Consider the following 15,697-nt stretch of genomic DNA (forward strand, 5'->3'; position numbering starts at 1 on the left):
TTGTTTATGTACTACTACTAAGCAAACATAAGCATAGTGTCCCTAAAAGCCTTGGCAGGGGGGTCTATAAGTGTAAGAGCGGCGGTTAGTCTAGATATAGAGTATGCGCTCTAGCTAAGGTATAAATTAGACTAATTACTAACGTACCTAACGGGTTGGCCGGCCACACAGGTTGGCCGGCCACTTTTGCCAAGCCCCCACTAAAACCACCCCATTCTCTCGCAAAACAGCCCACTTTGGCCCTGTATAAAGTAATACAACACAAGATATTATTTAGAGTCTACTTCTGCTACTTACTTACACGTACGCAAGTTATGCCTAGTCTAATTGCACTGCCTGCATTGCCTTTAACTTAGCTTACTTTCTTTAGCGCGCACCTGCGTCTTTAGCTTCTTCCTATTACTACGCGCTCTAAACTCCTTTAGAGCAGTTAGACAAGCCCTATCTTTAACTATTAAAGTCTTTTTTGCCTAAATCTGCTTCCTTTTATGTAATCTATGTTGTGTGGCAGCCTTATTTGCTGCTTAAAGCTTTATAATCTTATAGCCTACTTTATTATGTTAATGCTTTAGATAACTGTTGTCTACTCCCTATTACCTTACTATATTACCTTTAGCTGTCCTTATCTTTTTAAAGCTATAATAACTGCTTTAGTTAATATTTAGCCTATTATAAAGCCTAACTTATTAAAGTTATACTTGTCTTTATCTTAGATACTATACTTAGCTTTTATGTTAGCTATAAAGTAAAACTAGCCCTAGATAACCTCTAGATCTTTATAAAGCACTCTCTTATAATTATACTTATAATTAAACTTTATTATAAACTTAGGGCAGTGCTTAACCCACATACTAGTCTAGTTTAAGCTAACCTAGCCTAGATTGCGCTCTGCAGGCAAGAAATTAGCTATATTAGCTACAGCTACAAGCCTAGGAGAAAATCTGCGCGTAATAAGCTTAAGTATGTACTTAATAACTACTTTCTTTTTAAGCTTAGTTAGATTCCTTAATTTAAGCTAGCATTCTGCTTGTAAAGGCTGTCTAGCGCGTTAATTGCTTAGTGTTATGTAAGAGACATTATAGATAGCTGCAGCGCGTTGTAAGAAGAGTTTTAAGTCTTATTTAAGAGCCTAAAGAGCAAGCTATATCTAACGTTCTTTAGAAGATTTAATCTAGTGTTGTTGTTAAGGCATTATGTAGATAGGTAGAGTTTAGTGGGGGCTTGGCAAAAGTGGCCGGCCAACCCGTGTGGCCGGCCAACCCGTTAGGTACGTTAATAGTAAATTAAAACTAAGCTGTCTAACATCTATTTAATAGGCAATTTAAAGTCAAGCTACATAAATAACACTTTATTACTTAATTCGCTCTAGCACTTAAACAAATAAAGTGAAAAAAGAAAAAAAAGTATATAACTAGAAGCTTTTTTTTAATAGTTATAGCTTATACTTTATAAATAAGTTGATAAAGTACTATAATAATAATTATATAATTCTATTTAGCTTTCTACTATATAGAACTTATACTCTTTAGCTGTTAGATGTTATAGTATTTTAGCTATTTAAATACTATTATAAATAAATAGTAGAGAATGTAACATGTACTAGCTGTATTTGTAACAATGCATGCAAGACAGGAGGTTTAAATGCGGTGTGAATCCACCTAGAGGCAGATAGGAGTGGGTAGAGACTTAGAAACCTAGGAATTCTGTTTGCAGTAATCACACGATAGTCGGATGCGTCGTCACCATGGTCGCATGCGTCGTCACCATGATCGGATGCGTCGCCATCATAGTCGTATGCGTCGTCACCATGATCTATTGCCAAGACTCACCCACTCATTTCGCATGTATATAGACTCCTACAAAGGACTCCTCTAGCAATACATTCAATGCAGTTCCTCATGTCTCTGGTGCCTCACATAGCTTCACAGTTATGAGCCCGGCAATCGCTTGCTAGTCAATCGAGCTGTTTTCAAACCTCTACCAGGGAGAGCTCCTTTGACACCCTGCGTACAATTGTGACCTCTTTGTCACACTCTACTACCTTAAAGTCGCTCTTTTACAGCACTTTAGGTATCTTTTAAGACCTTTTGATCCAAAGAGGCGACTCAAAGTCTCTACTTCACCAGTCGCATCAATCGCGACCTCTACAATCTCCTGAGCACGCTACCAGAGCTCTCAGTCGAGCACCGCAAGGACATTCGTCCACCTCAAGGACAACCTCGTCCACCTCAAGGACAACCTCGTCCACCTCAAGGACAACCTCGTCCACATCAAGGACAACCTAGTCCACATCAAGGACAACTCAAGGACAACCAAGTCCACATCAAGGACATATTCGTCCACCGCAAGGACATTCGTCCACCTCAAGGACATATTCGTCCACCTCAAGGACATATTCGTCCACCTCAAGGACACATTCGTCCACCTCAGGGACATACTCGTCCACCTCAAGGACATATTCGTCCACCGCAAGGACAAGCTCGTCCACCTCAAGGACAAGCCCGTCCACCGCAACAACATATTCGTCCACATCAAGGACAACTCAAGGACAACCAAGTCCACATTAAGGACAACTAAGTCCACCGCAAGGACATTCGTCCACCTCAAGGACACATTCGTCCACCTCAGGGACATACTCGTCCACATCAAGGACAACCAAGTCCATCGCAAGGACATACTCGTCCACCTCAGGTCCACATCAAGGACAACCTAGTCCACATCAAGGACAACTCAAGGACAACCAAGTCCACATCAAGGACAACCAAGTCCACCGCAAGGGCATACTCGTCCACCTCAGGTCCATATCAAGGACAACCTCGTCCACATCAAGGACAAACCTCGTCCACATCAAGGACATACGTCATCAATATGACAGACTCCACTGATTTGCTAGTCACAAAGACTACAGTCATACTCAACACAACCAATGACTGGGACCGATGGATCTACCTCCAAAAGTCAGTCGCGGAACAGCTGTTTGTCTGGGAATACTGCAACCCAGAGCTCTCAGCAGCTGAGGTGATGATACTAGGAGACATACCAGTTGAGCCAACATATAGCGATCATCAATCGGGCGCCACCAAACCATCTGAAATGGATGCAAAAAACCCATCCGACTATCGTGTGATTACTGCAAACAAATTCTATTAACTGTAAGGCCGAGATGGCGCTTACGTGCGACAGGTATATATACTCTTCTGTGCGAAGATATTAACTGTTAGTTAATTATTCGCACCTTTTTAGTTGTATTAGCGCAGTGGTACAGAGCTCCGTCCTTACACTTAGAGGGATAGAGGGATAGTAGAGGCTATTACTGTTATGTTCTTTACTTTTTTAAACTAAAACTAGTTTAATTTAGCTAGGTGTCCTAGCTCTAGTTATTCCTTCGCGATGCTAGCAGTGTGTCTCTATACTAACGCTATGTGTGCGTGCTTACTCTAATCTGTATTAATGTTAAGCCTGTTAACAATTAAAGCTTACTATTATCTAAACATTAGTTTTTACTATTTATAAAGTTATTAATTTTAGGCGTGTGTTTAGTAAAGTAAAATTAAGATATTATTAAAGATAATTTAGTAGTTAGTGAAAGTTAATTAGAGCTAACAGTTCTCTACTAGTTTACTACTTAATTTATAGTTACAATTAACATACACTATAGGCAAGTTGCTTACACACCTAAGTTGTTTACTATTACTAAGACTATACTAAACTACTTTTTCTACACTAATATATTTCTAACAACACTACTTAGATGTGTTAAAAAAATTAGGTATAGCTTATACTTTAGGCTTTTAAATAAAATGTAACACTTTTTAAACAACATGCTATAGCTATGTATAAAGTCTTTTAAAAGATAATAAATAACTAATACAGTAGATAACTTTTATAAGTTAATTTTATAGCTAATTATTAAGGATAAATAAGAATACAAAGTAAGTATTTATTATGCATATACTTAAGCTAGATGCCTAAGGATTTTTCTTTTAGCTAGTAGCTGTAACGGCACAGGCAAGACAATGGGTTTAAATGCAGTATGAATCTACTTAGAGGCATATAGAAGTGTGTAGGGACTTAGAAACCTAGGAATTATATTAACAACTATAAGCCTTGTACAAAAGGATATTAGAAAACTACTAAGCTAGCTAAGAAGAGAGGTGCGGCTAAATACTTAGGGGAATATAGGTACAGCAGAGGCTAGGACTAGAGGAGGCGGAGCTGATACAGTAAACCTTCGGGCAACCTGAGATGGAGCGAGCACATCGTTATAACGCGCGATGCGCGCTTACCTGTAGGCAGCGTGTGTTGTTTACTTTTTAGTCTGTAAAATTAAAAAAATATACGTGCTACATCTTATATAAGAAATGTAATTTTATAAGCATACTATTTAATACTACTAGAGTATATTTTACTACTCTATAATAATTTTTTATTTTATAAAAGATGTTTTTATTCTTTTAAAGCTATCTTAAGCTATAGACAGCAGCCTAAAATATAAAATTAAAAAAGATAATAAGAAAGCCTTTAAAGCTGTTTTAGAATCTACTTAAAGCCTAGTGTAGGCAGCCTAGGTTATAAGACGTTACGAAGCTAGTCTTTCTGCAGCTAGTATCTAGGTAGTGTTATTCTACTAAGGTACTAAGCTGCTTTAATAAGTTTTAGATTTAAAGGATTTAGTATCTAGCTGTTAAAAAAACATTTTAGCGCTCTTAGAACAAGATAGAGGAAGTTATAAAAAAGCTTAGAAAGAAAAGAGAAGTAGAAGAAGAAGACTAGAGAGGTCTCTAATAGCTTGCTATTAGACCCTCTAAGTAAAATGTTGTTTAACTTGTAATATTACTATATATAATTATAATTTAGCTATGCTTTTATAGTTTATTATTTACTAGGTAGTCTACGCCTTTTATACAAGCCTTAAAAGCTTTAATTTATAGATATAAAGCTTTTAAACGTCTTAGCTAATTTAAATGCTTATTATAAAAAGCTTTTAATTTATAAAAAGAACTTATAAAATTTAAAGCCTTAACGTACTTTACAGGCAAGTTACTTATACACCTAAGTTTCTTACTTTTACTAAGACTCTACTAAACTACTGTTCTTACACTAATGCATTCCTAATAACACTACTTAGACGTGCTAAAAGAATGTTAGATACAGCTTACACTTTAAGCTTTTAAATAAGACATAAAACTCTTAAAAAACATGCTACAGCTATATATAAAGTTCTTTAAAAGATAATAAATAACTATAGCACTAAATAACTTTTATAAGCTAATTCTATAGCTAACTTATAAAGGCTAAGTAATAATAAAAAGTAGGTAATTATTAAGACTATACTTAAGCTATATGCGTAAGGATTTTCTTTTTAAATAGCATTTATAGCTAATATAGCTAATTCTTTACACATAAAGTGTAATCTAGGCTATGTTAGCATAAACTAGTCTAGTATGTTTAGAAAGCATTATCTAAAGCTTAAAGTAATATTTAAGTATAATATAACTATAAAAGAGCTTTTTATAAAGGTCTTAAAGTAATTTAAAGCAGGTTTAGCCTTATAAAAAATATTAAAGCTAAGTATAGTATTTAAAATAATAACATATATAACTTTAGTAAAATAAGCTTTATTATAAGCTAAATATTTATTAACTATACTTACACTTAAAACTTTACTTAAGCTTTAAATAATACTTTATAAACATACTAGGCTAGTTTATGCTAACATAGCCTAAATTACACTTAGCGTGTAAAGAATTAGCTATATTAGCTATAAATGCTATTTAAGAGAAAAATTCTTACACATATAGCTTAAGTATAGCTTTAATAATTACCTACTTTTTATTATTACCTAGCCTTTATAAGTTAGCTATAGAATTAGCTTATAAAAGTTATCTAGTGCTATAGTTATTTATTATCTTTTAAAGAACTTTATATATAGCTGTAGCATGTTTTTTAAGAGTTTTATGTCTTATTTAAAAGCTTAGAGTATAAGCTATATCTAATATTCTTTTAGCACATTTAAGCAGTGTTGTTAGGAATGCATTAGTGTAGAAAAAGTAGTTTAGTAGAGTCTTAGTAAAAGTAAGCAACTTAGGTGTGTAAGCAACTTGCCTGTGAAGTATGTTATACTAAACTAAATTAAAGTTATATTCTAACATAACGTACTTTATAGGCAAGTTGCTTACACACCTAAGTTGCTTACTTTTGCTAAGACCCTACTACACTACTCTTCCTACACTAATGCATTCCTAACAACATGTCACGGTATCCTCCCCAGATCCCAGACATAACTATATTAGACGCGTACTAGAGTATTATTAGTGCACGTCTAACACAAACACAACACAACATAGACATAAACTTAAGTATAAACTGCCTTAACACTAAATAAACCTAAAACAGGCTTAATTTATACCTAAAGCACTTAGACTTTTAAGCTAAGTATTTAATTACTAATTTTTTTCTAAACCTTTCTATTTCTTACATAATGTCTTATACTTACTATAATACTTTACATAGTAATTAAACTAGACCTTTATAAAGCTCTATAACCTTACTTATGCATAATTATAACATTATATTATGTTAAAACTTTAGCTAAAAATAGCCTCTAAATTAAATTTAACAAGCTTAGTACTTACATAACTTTAAGCTATTAAAGTAAGCTAAAAAGCCTTCTAAAAAGCGCTTACTTTATAAAAAAGCTACTATGTTGCAAGCTTTAAAGCTTTTTAAAAAGACTTTAAAGAACAGCTTTATGTTATTAAGCAGTCTATTTTTGCCTTAACTTTTATTATAGTAGTAAGAACTAAAAACTTACTAGCCTTAAAGCCTACTTAGAAGTCTAAAAATAGCTTAACTCTTTTCTACTTAACGCTGCCTATAACCTGTAACTTTTTTAACTTAGTAATAAAATCTAACTAACTCTCTAATCCCCTGCTGTTTAATAAAAAATAGAAAGACCTACTTTTCTTTCTACATAAGCTCTAATACAAACTTAAAGGAAACATAAACTAATTCCCCTTTAAACACGCTTAGTTATTATATGCCTATTTTTAACTTAACTATAACATAATAGCCTTAATTAACTTACTAATAGATAAAGATATTATTAACCTAGATTAATTTATAGTGTTTTTATAAGTAACTTATAGAGACCTAAATAAAAAGTTAATAGCCTTAAGTTACTTAAATACCTTATAATAAGAAAGAAAAAGCTTTACTTTACACTTTACTAAGTTCTACTAACTTACATCTAATATAGGCCTAAATAAAATAGGTCTAATTATAGCCTTATATAACTCTCTCTTAACTAAACTGCAACGCGCTATAGTAGAAGAACCCCTCCTAAACAACCTTAACGCGTATGTAAACCTAATTGCTACCTATAATAATAACATAAGGTTCCTCCCTATACAAGCCCTAATACGCCCCTAAACTAGCGCAGTTATAAATAAAAACCTTAATATAATAAAAATTAATTTAAATTATGCTCTAGTTAGTTCTAAAAAGTGTAAGAATTATAAAAAAAAAAGTTAATACTTTAAGTGCAGTAAGTGTAGTTATATCTTTTAAAACTACTTTATTTCTTTTTTTTAAGTCTATATAAGTAGTGCAGCTAGCACTTATTAAAAATCTTTACTATTTTAATCTTATTTTTATAAAGGCTCTAACTTATATTTAAGCTCTAATCCCTTTTACTACTCTTAACATAGCCACAGCTATAGCAGTAGAAGCCTGTAAAAAGGCTTGTCCTAGAGCTAAGTTGCCCCTTAAGACTAATTCAACACTAGATCTCTGCTAACTTATAAGCTAAGTCCTCTACTAATAACTAAAAGTACTAAGTTAATATTTCTATATGTTTATAATAAAAAACTATATTAGCCTTAATATAAGCTCTTATTAACTTAAAAGTAAATAGTATAAGTTACATTAATAAAGAACTAGTGCATAAACTAAATTTCTAATTAACACTACTTACCTAAATAATTTACTTAACTAGATTTAATAGAAAATAACTTAAAAAAAGTTCTATTTTCTATACTATAACTATTATAATTACCTACTAACACTATAAGGAGCAGATTAAGCTCTATGTAATAAACATAGACATTATAACTTAATCCTAAGACAACTATAGCTATATTAGTATAAAGTTGCCTTTAATTACTAAAAGTAAGTCTTAAACTTTAACTTTTTCTAATGCTAAAACATATGCTTATGCTTACACCTAAATAACACCTAAGTAGCACTTAATACAGAAGGTCTCTAGACCTACTTTTTAATAACCTAAAAAAAAACTACTTAAGTAAGGCTAATAAGCTAGGCCTTTTACTAAAATAAGCTATATAAAATAATTTAATAACTGCTTAAACCTAAAGAAAAAAAAGCCTTTATAAAATTTTTACTTACTTAATTTAGACATAAACTAGGACTTAAATAGCAGATAGACATCTGCTACATAAAACCTACTCTATTTATAACCTTAGCTTAATAACTAGATTATAAAATCTATGTAGTTATAATTTCTAATATAGACTAAGCTTTAGCTCTTTAAAAACACACTAACTTAAAAATAATAGTCTCTTAAAACTACTATAACTTATTACATATCTTTTTCTAAGATAAGTTTAATAAGCTTCTAATATAATGTTTATATAATTACTAAATAACTTTTAAGCCTAGCAAACAACCTAGTTATAGGCTACTATATAAGATGTTACTAAATAAATTAAAAGTGCTTTAAAAATACTTTAATAAAAACCTAAAAAAAAGGTTTATTTAAGCTAGCTTTTTACTAGTAGTGTTACTTATACTATTTATAAAGAAACCTAGAGGTAGGCTTTAATTCTATGTTAACTACTAAAAACTAAACACTATTACTATTAAAAACTAATACTTAATTCCTTTTTTATAAAAAACTCTAAGCTAACTAAGTAAAGTAAAGTATTTTATAAAGTTAGATATTATTACTACCTTTAACAAGCTAAAAATAGTAAAGAGTAATAAGTAGCTAACAGTGTTTTAGACCTAATATAGACTATTTAAGTACCTAGTAATGCCTTTTAGCTTAGCTAACGCGCCTAGTACTTTTTAACATTTTATAAATAACTTACTCTAACCCTACTTAGATGTGTTCTGCACTACATATATTAATAATATTCTAATTTATAGTAATAGCCTTTTAAAGTATAAATAGCATGTACGCCTAGTGCTAAAAGCTATAGAAGAAGCAGGTCTGCAACTTAACATAGATAAATGCAAGTTCTACTAATTAAAGGTTATATATTTAGAATATATAATCTTTATAAATAGCATCTAAATAAACCCTATTAAAGTTTAGACTATGCTAGATTAGCAATACCTAAAGAATATAAAAGATGTTTAAGCTTTTATAAAATTTGCTAACTTTTACTAATAATTTATTAATAACTTTTTATAGTAAGTAAGCCCTATAATTACACTTACTAAGAAAAGGATTTAATTTAACTTTAACTTAAATTACTAATAGTTCTTTAACTAGCTAAAGAAAGCCTTTACTAAAGCTTTAATACTCTACTACTTTAACTCTAAACTACTAATACTTGTAGAAGCTAGTGCCTTAGACTATATAGTAGTAGAAGTTCTTTTCTAGACTAAGCTAGATAGGACTATTAAGCCTATTACATACTTCTTAAAAAAAATAAGTTCTATAAAAGGTAATTATAAGATCTATAATAAAAAATTACTTACTATAGTACACTACTTTAAATAATAGCAACCTAAACTAGAAAGTGCAGCGCATCTAATACAGGTCTTATTTAACTATAAAAACTTATAGTACTTTGCAACTATAAAATAACTTAGCTACTAATAAGCCTATTAGTCTAAATACCTGTCTTATTTTAATTTTAAGATTACTTATTATTTTAGTTAAAACAGAGGGAAACTAGATGCCCTTATAAGGTAATCTTAAAATGTCCTTACTTAAAAAAAAGTGTAAAAGGCTTAACACTAAACTTTACTTTAACTTAAGCTATTTTTAGACCTTAACTTAAATAAAATAGATTAAATAATTAATTAAATTATTACTAATAAGTATTTAAATAATAAATTTATTTAAAAAACTTTAGACCTGCTCTAAAACAGCGCCAGTTAGTTAAAAAAGGTAACACTAGCTAACTATAAAAACTAAAATAGTAAGCTATATTACTATAACTAACTTATAATCTTTAATTTTAATAAACTAAGAATTAAACTACTCTAAATTATACATAACTTGCCTGTTAAAGAACACCTAGGCAGAGGAAAGACTCTTAACCTACTACAGAGAGAGTACTACTAGCCCTGCATGTTCTATACTGTACGCTAATACATATTATGTTGCTATACTTACTGTAAAGTAAAGGCCTCTTAAGAAAAGTATAATAGCCTACTTAAACTACTCCTAATCTCTAAATAAGCTTAAAAAAACATATTAATTAATTTTATTATAAACTTACTTTTATCTAAAGGGTATATAAATATTATAGTAGTTGTTAATTACTTAACTAAGTATTAATACTTAATACTATGTTCCTTTATAACTGTCCCTAATATAGCCTAGTTATTCTACTAATATGTATAAGTTTACTATAGCCTGCCTAACATAATTATATTAAACAGAGGTACGTAGTTTGTCTTAGCCTTTTAGAACAAACTCTATAAATAGCTCTAAATTATTTCTTATCTATCTATAGCTTTTTACCTAAAGACTAACAGCTAAACTAAGAATGTAAACACTGTAATAAAATAAGTCCTATAAGCGTATATAAACTACTAGTAAAATAACTAGGTAAAATAGTTAGCTATAGCATAGTTTAAAGCTAATAATATAACATTTAAATTAACACAAGTATCTCTATTTTTAGTAAACTACAGATATTACCCCTAAATAGAATTTAAACTACTTTTAAATACCCTCTAACTAACTTATTAATCTATACAAGTAATAAATGTAAATAGACTTATTAATAAGATCTAAAACATATCTAAATACATTTATAAAGAGCTTACATAGGCTTAAGCTTTTTAACAAGAGTACATAAACTAATCTTAAACCTCTGCCCCTGCGTATGCAGCTAGCAAGAAGGTCTAGCTAGACACTAGAAATATCTAAACAAACTAATAATTAAAGAAACTTAATTAGAAGAACCTTAGCCTTTTTATAGTAGCCTATATAGTCTTATTACACACTTACTAATTAATCCTACCTAACAGCATAAAGATACACCCTGTGTTCTACATATTATTGCTGCGCTAAGTAGCTTCTAAATCTAACTATCTACCTAGACAGCTAAACCTGCTACCTAAACCTGTTATTATAAATAATAAACTAAAATATGTTATAAAAGACATTAAATAGATCTAGTTTAATAAAAAAAATATATCTATAAATACTTTACAAAATAGACTAGATATAGCAAACTATTATAGAAACCTGTAGAAGCCTAATAAGAGAACTCTATAGTAACCTAATTCTACGCCTAATACCTATCTAAGCTAAACTTGTACCTTAATAAAGACAACCTAATGCTAGAACTACTAATGTAAAGGATTCCCTTTCTAATAAGGGGGGGGTACTGTTACAGTATCCTCCCTAGATCCTAGACATAACTGTATTAGACATATACTAAAGTATTATTAGTGCATGTCTAATATAAACATAACATAACATAGACATAAACTTAAGTATAAACTGCTTTAACACTAACTAAACCTAAAACAGGCTTAATTTATACTTAAAGTGCTTAGACTTTTAAGCTAAGTATTTAATTACTAATTTTCTTTTAAACCTTCCTATTCCTCACACAACGTCTTGTACCTACTATAATACCTTACATAGTAATTAAACTAGACCTCTGTGAAGCTCTATAACCTTACTTGTGCACAATCGTGACACAACACTACTTAAACGTGTTAAAGGAATGTTAGATGCAGCTTACACTTTAAGCTTTTAAATAAAACATAATACTTTTTAACTAACACACTGCAGCTATCTATAAGGTCTCTTAAAAGATAATAAGTAACTAACGCGCTAGACAACCTTTTTAAGCTAATTATACAGCTAACTTATAAAAGCTAGATAATAACAAGAAGTAAGTAATTATTTAGCACATACTTAAGCTAGATGCGCAAGGATTTCCCCCCTAGCTAGTAGCTGTAGCTAATATAGCTAATTCTTTACACACTAAGCATAATATAAGCTATGTTAGCATAACCTAGCTTAATATATTTATTAAGTGTTACTTAAAGCTTAAAGTAAAGTTTAAGCGTAAGTATAACTATAAAAAAGCTTTTTATAAGAATTTTATAGTAATTTAAAGCTAGTTTAACTTTATAAAGAATATTAAAGCTAAGTATAGCATCTAGAATAATAATACATATAACTTTAATAAAATAAGGTTTATAATAGGCTAGATATCTACTAGAGCAGTTATTATAAGTTTAGAGAGATAAGAACAGCTAAAAGCAGTCTAGCTAGGCAACTAGAAGTAGACAATAGCTATTTAGAGCATTAATGCTAAAAAGTAGGCTATTCTGCCTTTTATTATCTTTTAGGGTAGCAACTACTTTTTAAACTAGTATAAAAAGAAAAATCTACTTTAGAATTAAGTTATTATAATCTCTAAGCGCAGCTAGACTACTAATTAGCTTAGTCTAGACTAGTTAAAGCACTTTAACGCGCATATAAAGAAGTGTACTATTAGCAGCTACTGTCTGCTAGTTATTAATAGCTATAAAAGCTATAACTTACTTTATTTCTAGTAATACTATAAAGATAATAAGATTATTACTATTTATATACTTTTTTACTTATTACACCTTTTATAGCTACTTAATGTAGGTTGTTTTACTCTTTTAAAGAAAGTGTATAAGTGCTAAGCTAAAAACCTTATGCGCAACTAGATTACTTATATTATAAAGATAAAGTTCTTACTATGCTTTAAAGCAGCTTATAATGCTATAATTACTTCTAGTAATATCTAAAGAGAGTTTTAAAGCGCTAGATTAGTTCCTTTTAACCTATAATAAGTTATAATAGGCTTTAATGTAAAGTTGCGCACTTTATTACTACTACTACTTATATATAACAAGCCCTAGCAGTTGTAAACTTTAAGTAATACCTTAAAACTTAAGTTATAATTAATGCTTATAAAGATAAAAATTTAAAAGCATATAAATAGTTTACTAACTTTTATAGTTAAGGTGTTTAAGAAGGTCTTAAAGAGGGCAGCAATAATTATGTATAAGCTAGTGTTAGTGTAATAAGAAATTACTAAGCTTTAAGCAGCTAATAAGGCTGCTACATAACATAAATTACATAAAAAAAAGTAGATTAAGGCAAAAAAGACTTTAATAATTTAAAAAGGCCTATGCTTAACAGCTTTAAAAGAGTTTAAGGCGCGCAGTAATAAGAAGAAGGCAAAGAAGCAGGTGTAAGCTAAAGTAAGTAAGCTATCTTAAAGGCGCTGCAGACAGTGCAATTAGACTAGGCATAACGCGCAAATGTGTAAGCAAGAAGCAGAAGTAGTATCTAAATAATATTCTAGGCTGTACTGTACTATATAGTGCTAGAGAGGGTTGTTATGGGCCATAATAGAGTTTGTTAGGGTGGGGTCTTGGCAAAAGTGAGCGACTCGGGTGTGTGAGCAACTCGCCTATGAAGTACGTTATACTATAGGCAAGTTGCTTAAACACCTAAGATGTTTACTTTTACTAAGACTCTACTAAACTACTTTTTCTACACTAATGCATTTCTAATAACACTACTTAAATATGCTAAAAGAATGTTAGATATATCTTATACTCTAGGCTTTTAAATAAGACGCAACACTTTTAAAGTAACATGCTGTAGCTATGTATAAAGTCTCTTTAAAAATAATAAATAACTAATATACTATATAACATTTATAAGCTAAATTTATAGCTAACTTATATAGGCTAAGTAATAATAAAAAGTAAGTAATTATTAAGCACATACTTAAGCTATATATGTAAGAATTTTTCTCTTAGCTAGTAGTAATAGCTAATATAAGTAATTCTTTACATGCTAAGTATACTTTAGGCTATATTAGCATATACTAGCTTAGTATATTTATAAAGTGTTATTTAAAGCTTAAAGTAAAGTTTTAAGTATAAGTATAGTTATTAAATATCTAGCTTATTATAAAGCTTATTTTATTAAAGTTATACATATTATTATTCTAGATACTATACTTAGCTTTAATATTCTTTATAAGCCTAAACTAGCCTTAAATTACTTTAGAATTTTTATAAAAAGCTTTTTATAGTTATACTTACACTTAAACTTTACTTTAAGCTTTAAATAACACTTAATAAATATACTAAGTAAGTTTATAGTAACATAGCCTAAATTAGGCTTAGCCTGTAAAGAATTAGCTATATTAGCTATAGTTACTAGCTAAAAAGAAAATTCTTATATATATAGCTTTAGTATATGCTTAATAATTACCTACTTTTTATTATTACCTTACTTTTATAAGATAGCTATAGAATTAGCCTATAAAAGTTATTTAGTATGTTAGTTATTTATAATTTTTTAAAAAACTTTATACATAGCTATAGTATGTTACTTAAAAACTATTATGTCTTATTTAAAAGCCTAGAGTATAAGCTGTATCTAACATTCTTTTAGCGCGTCTAAGTAGTGTTATTAGGAATGCATTAGTGTAGAAAGAGTAGTTTAGTAAAGTCTTAGTAAAGTAAACAACTTAGGTAAGTAAGCAACTTGCCTGTGATGTACGTTATATATTAGTAAACTAGACGTTAATCTACATGTATAATATATGCATGCTTGCACAACCTGTTTATTTATAACAGCTATAAGCCTAGTAGCGTTTTTATATAAGTAATTCTAATTTTAATATCTATTTTTAACCTATACTACAACTGTACACTTTATACACTGTGAATTAGCTATGTTGAATATTGTATATACTGCGGAGGGTGACATAGCTTGGCAATACCTGCTTAGAAGATCGGATAAAGTGACTCTGCTATCTAGGAGAGTTGAAGGCTCTCCTTATATACGCTAAGCTTCGGAACATACTATCTCTAGATCCCGAGCCGCGTCTCAGGCTCCGAGCCCTAGCCAAGGCTCTTAGTATACACGACATATACTTTTAAAAAGCTTTTAGATTATAATAATTACCTTTATTTTGTTTAAACACTTATATATAGCATTAGTTTTTAAAAGTACTAGTTAACTATAATCTAAATAAAAAAAATAAAGTATATAATAAGATTCTACTTTTAGCTAACTAGCAAGCAGGCTAAAATGTTATATTTAAAATTAAAGTAGTTTAGAATAAGTGCTTAGAAAACCTATTCCCTAAATTTACATTCTCCTGAGGTTTATTTAAGTGCGGAGAGACACGAATATGTGGAGATTGCGAGATACCGTGCTGTTCAATGGGGAGGGGGCAGTGCAGGAATCGAAAAGATGTATAGATTGTAGGTGGTAGTTTGCGTGATTAAGACTTCTGAGTATCAAGTGAATGGAAGCGGGGGAATTGAAAGACCCTGAGCAGAATGCTGCTGTGAGAGGGTGGCTACACAGCGGTCATCCTGATGTATGTTAGTAACGCCGCAAACCCCTCCCCCTGGCATCCCTGCCCCCAAGTTACAAAGTGAAAGTGGAACGCCTCCAACCTGCGTTAGC

At 30.4% G+C, this 15,697-nt stretch overlaps 1 protein-coding gene across 1 annotated transcript; it reads left to right on the forward strand.

Annotated features, from left to right (window-relative positions):
- Nucleotides 1–1,709: 1,709 nt before the first annotated feature.
- On the forward strand, nt 1,710–4,268 carry BDR25DRAFT_397449 (uncharacterized protein; the record flags this gene model as incomplete). The annotated part of the gene is made up of 7 exons (XM_033698507.1): nt 1,710–1,792; nt 1,824–1,844; nt 1,921–2,015; nt 2,112–2,178; nt 2,213–2,659; nt 2,692–3,121; nt 4,246–4,268. Exons 1-7 carry the CDS (start codon nt 1,745–1,747, stop codon nt 4,266–4,268), a joined length of 1,131 nt encoding a protein of 376 aa, XP_033539653.1. The 5' UTR covers nt 1,710–1,744.
- Between the last annotated feature and the right edge of the window lie 11,429 nt (nt 4,269–15,697).

Source organism: Lindgomyces ingoldianus (assembly GCF_010093535.1).
Source record: "Lindgomyces ingoldianus strain ATCC 200398 unplaced genomic scaffold BDR25scaffold_71, whole genome shotgun sequence".
In the NCBI taxonomy this organism is placed as follows: Eukaryota; Fungi; Ascomycota; class Dothideomycetes; order Pleosporales; family Lindgomycetaceae; genus Lindgomyces; species Lindgomyces ingoldianus.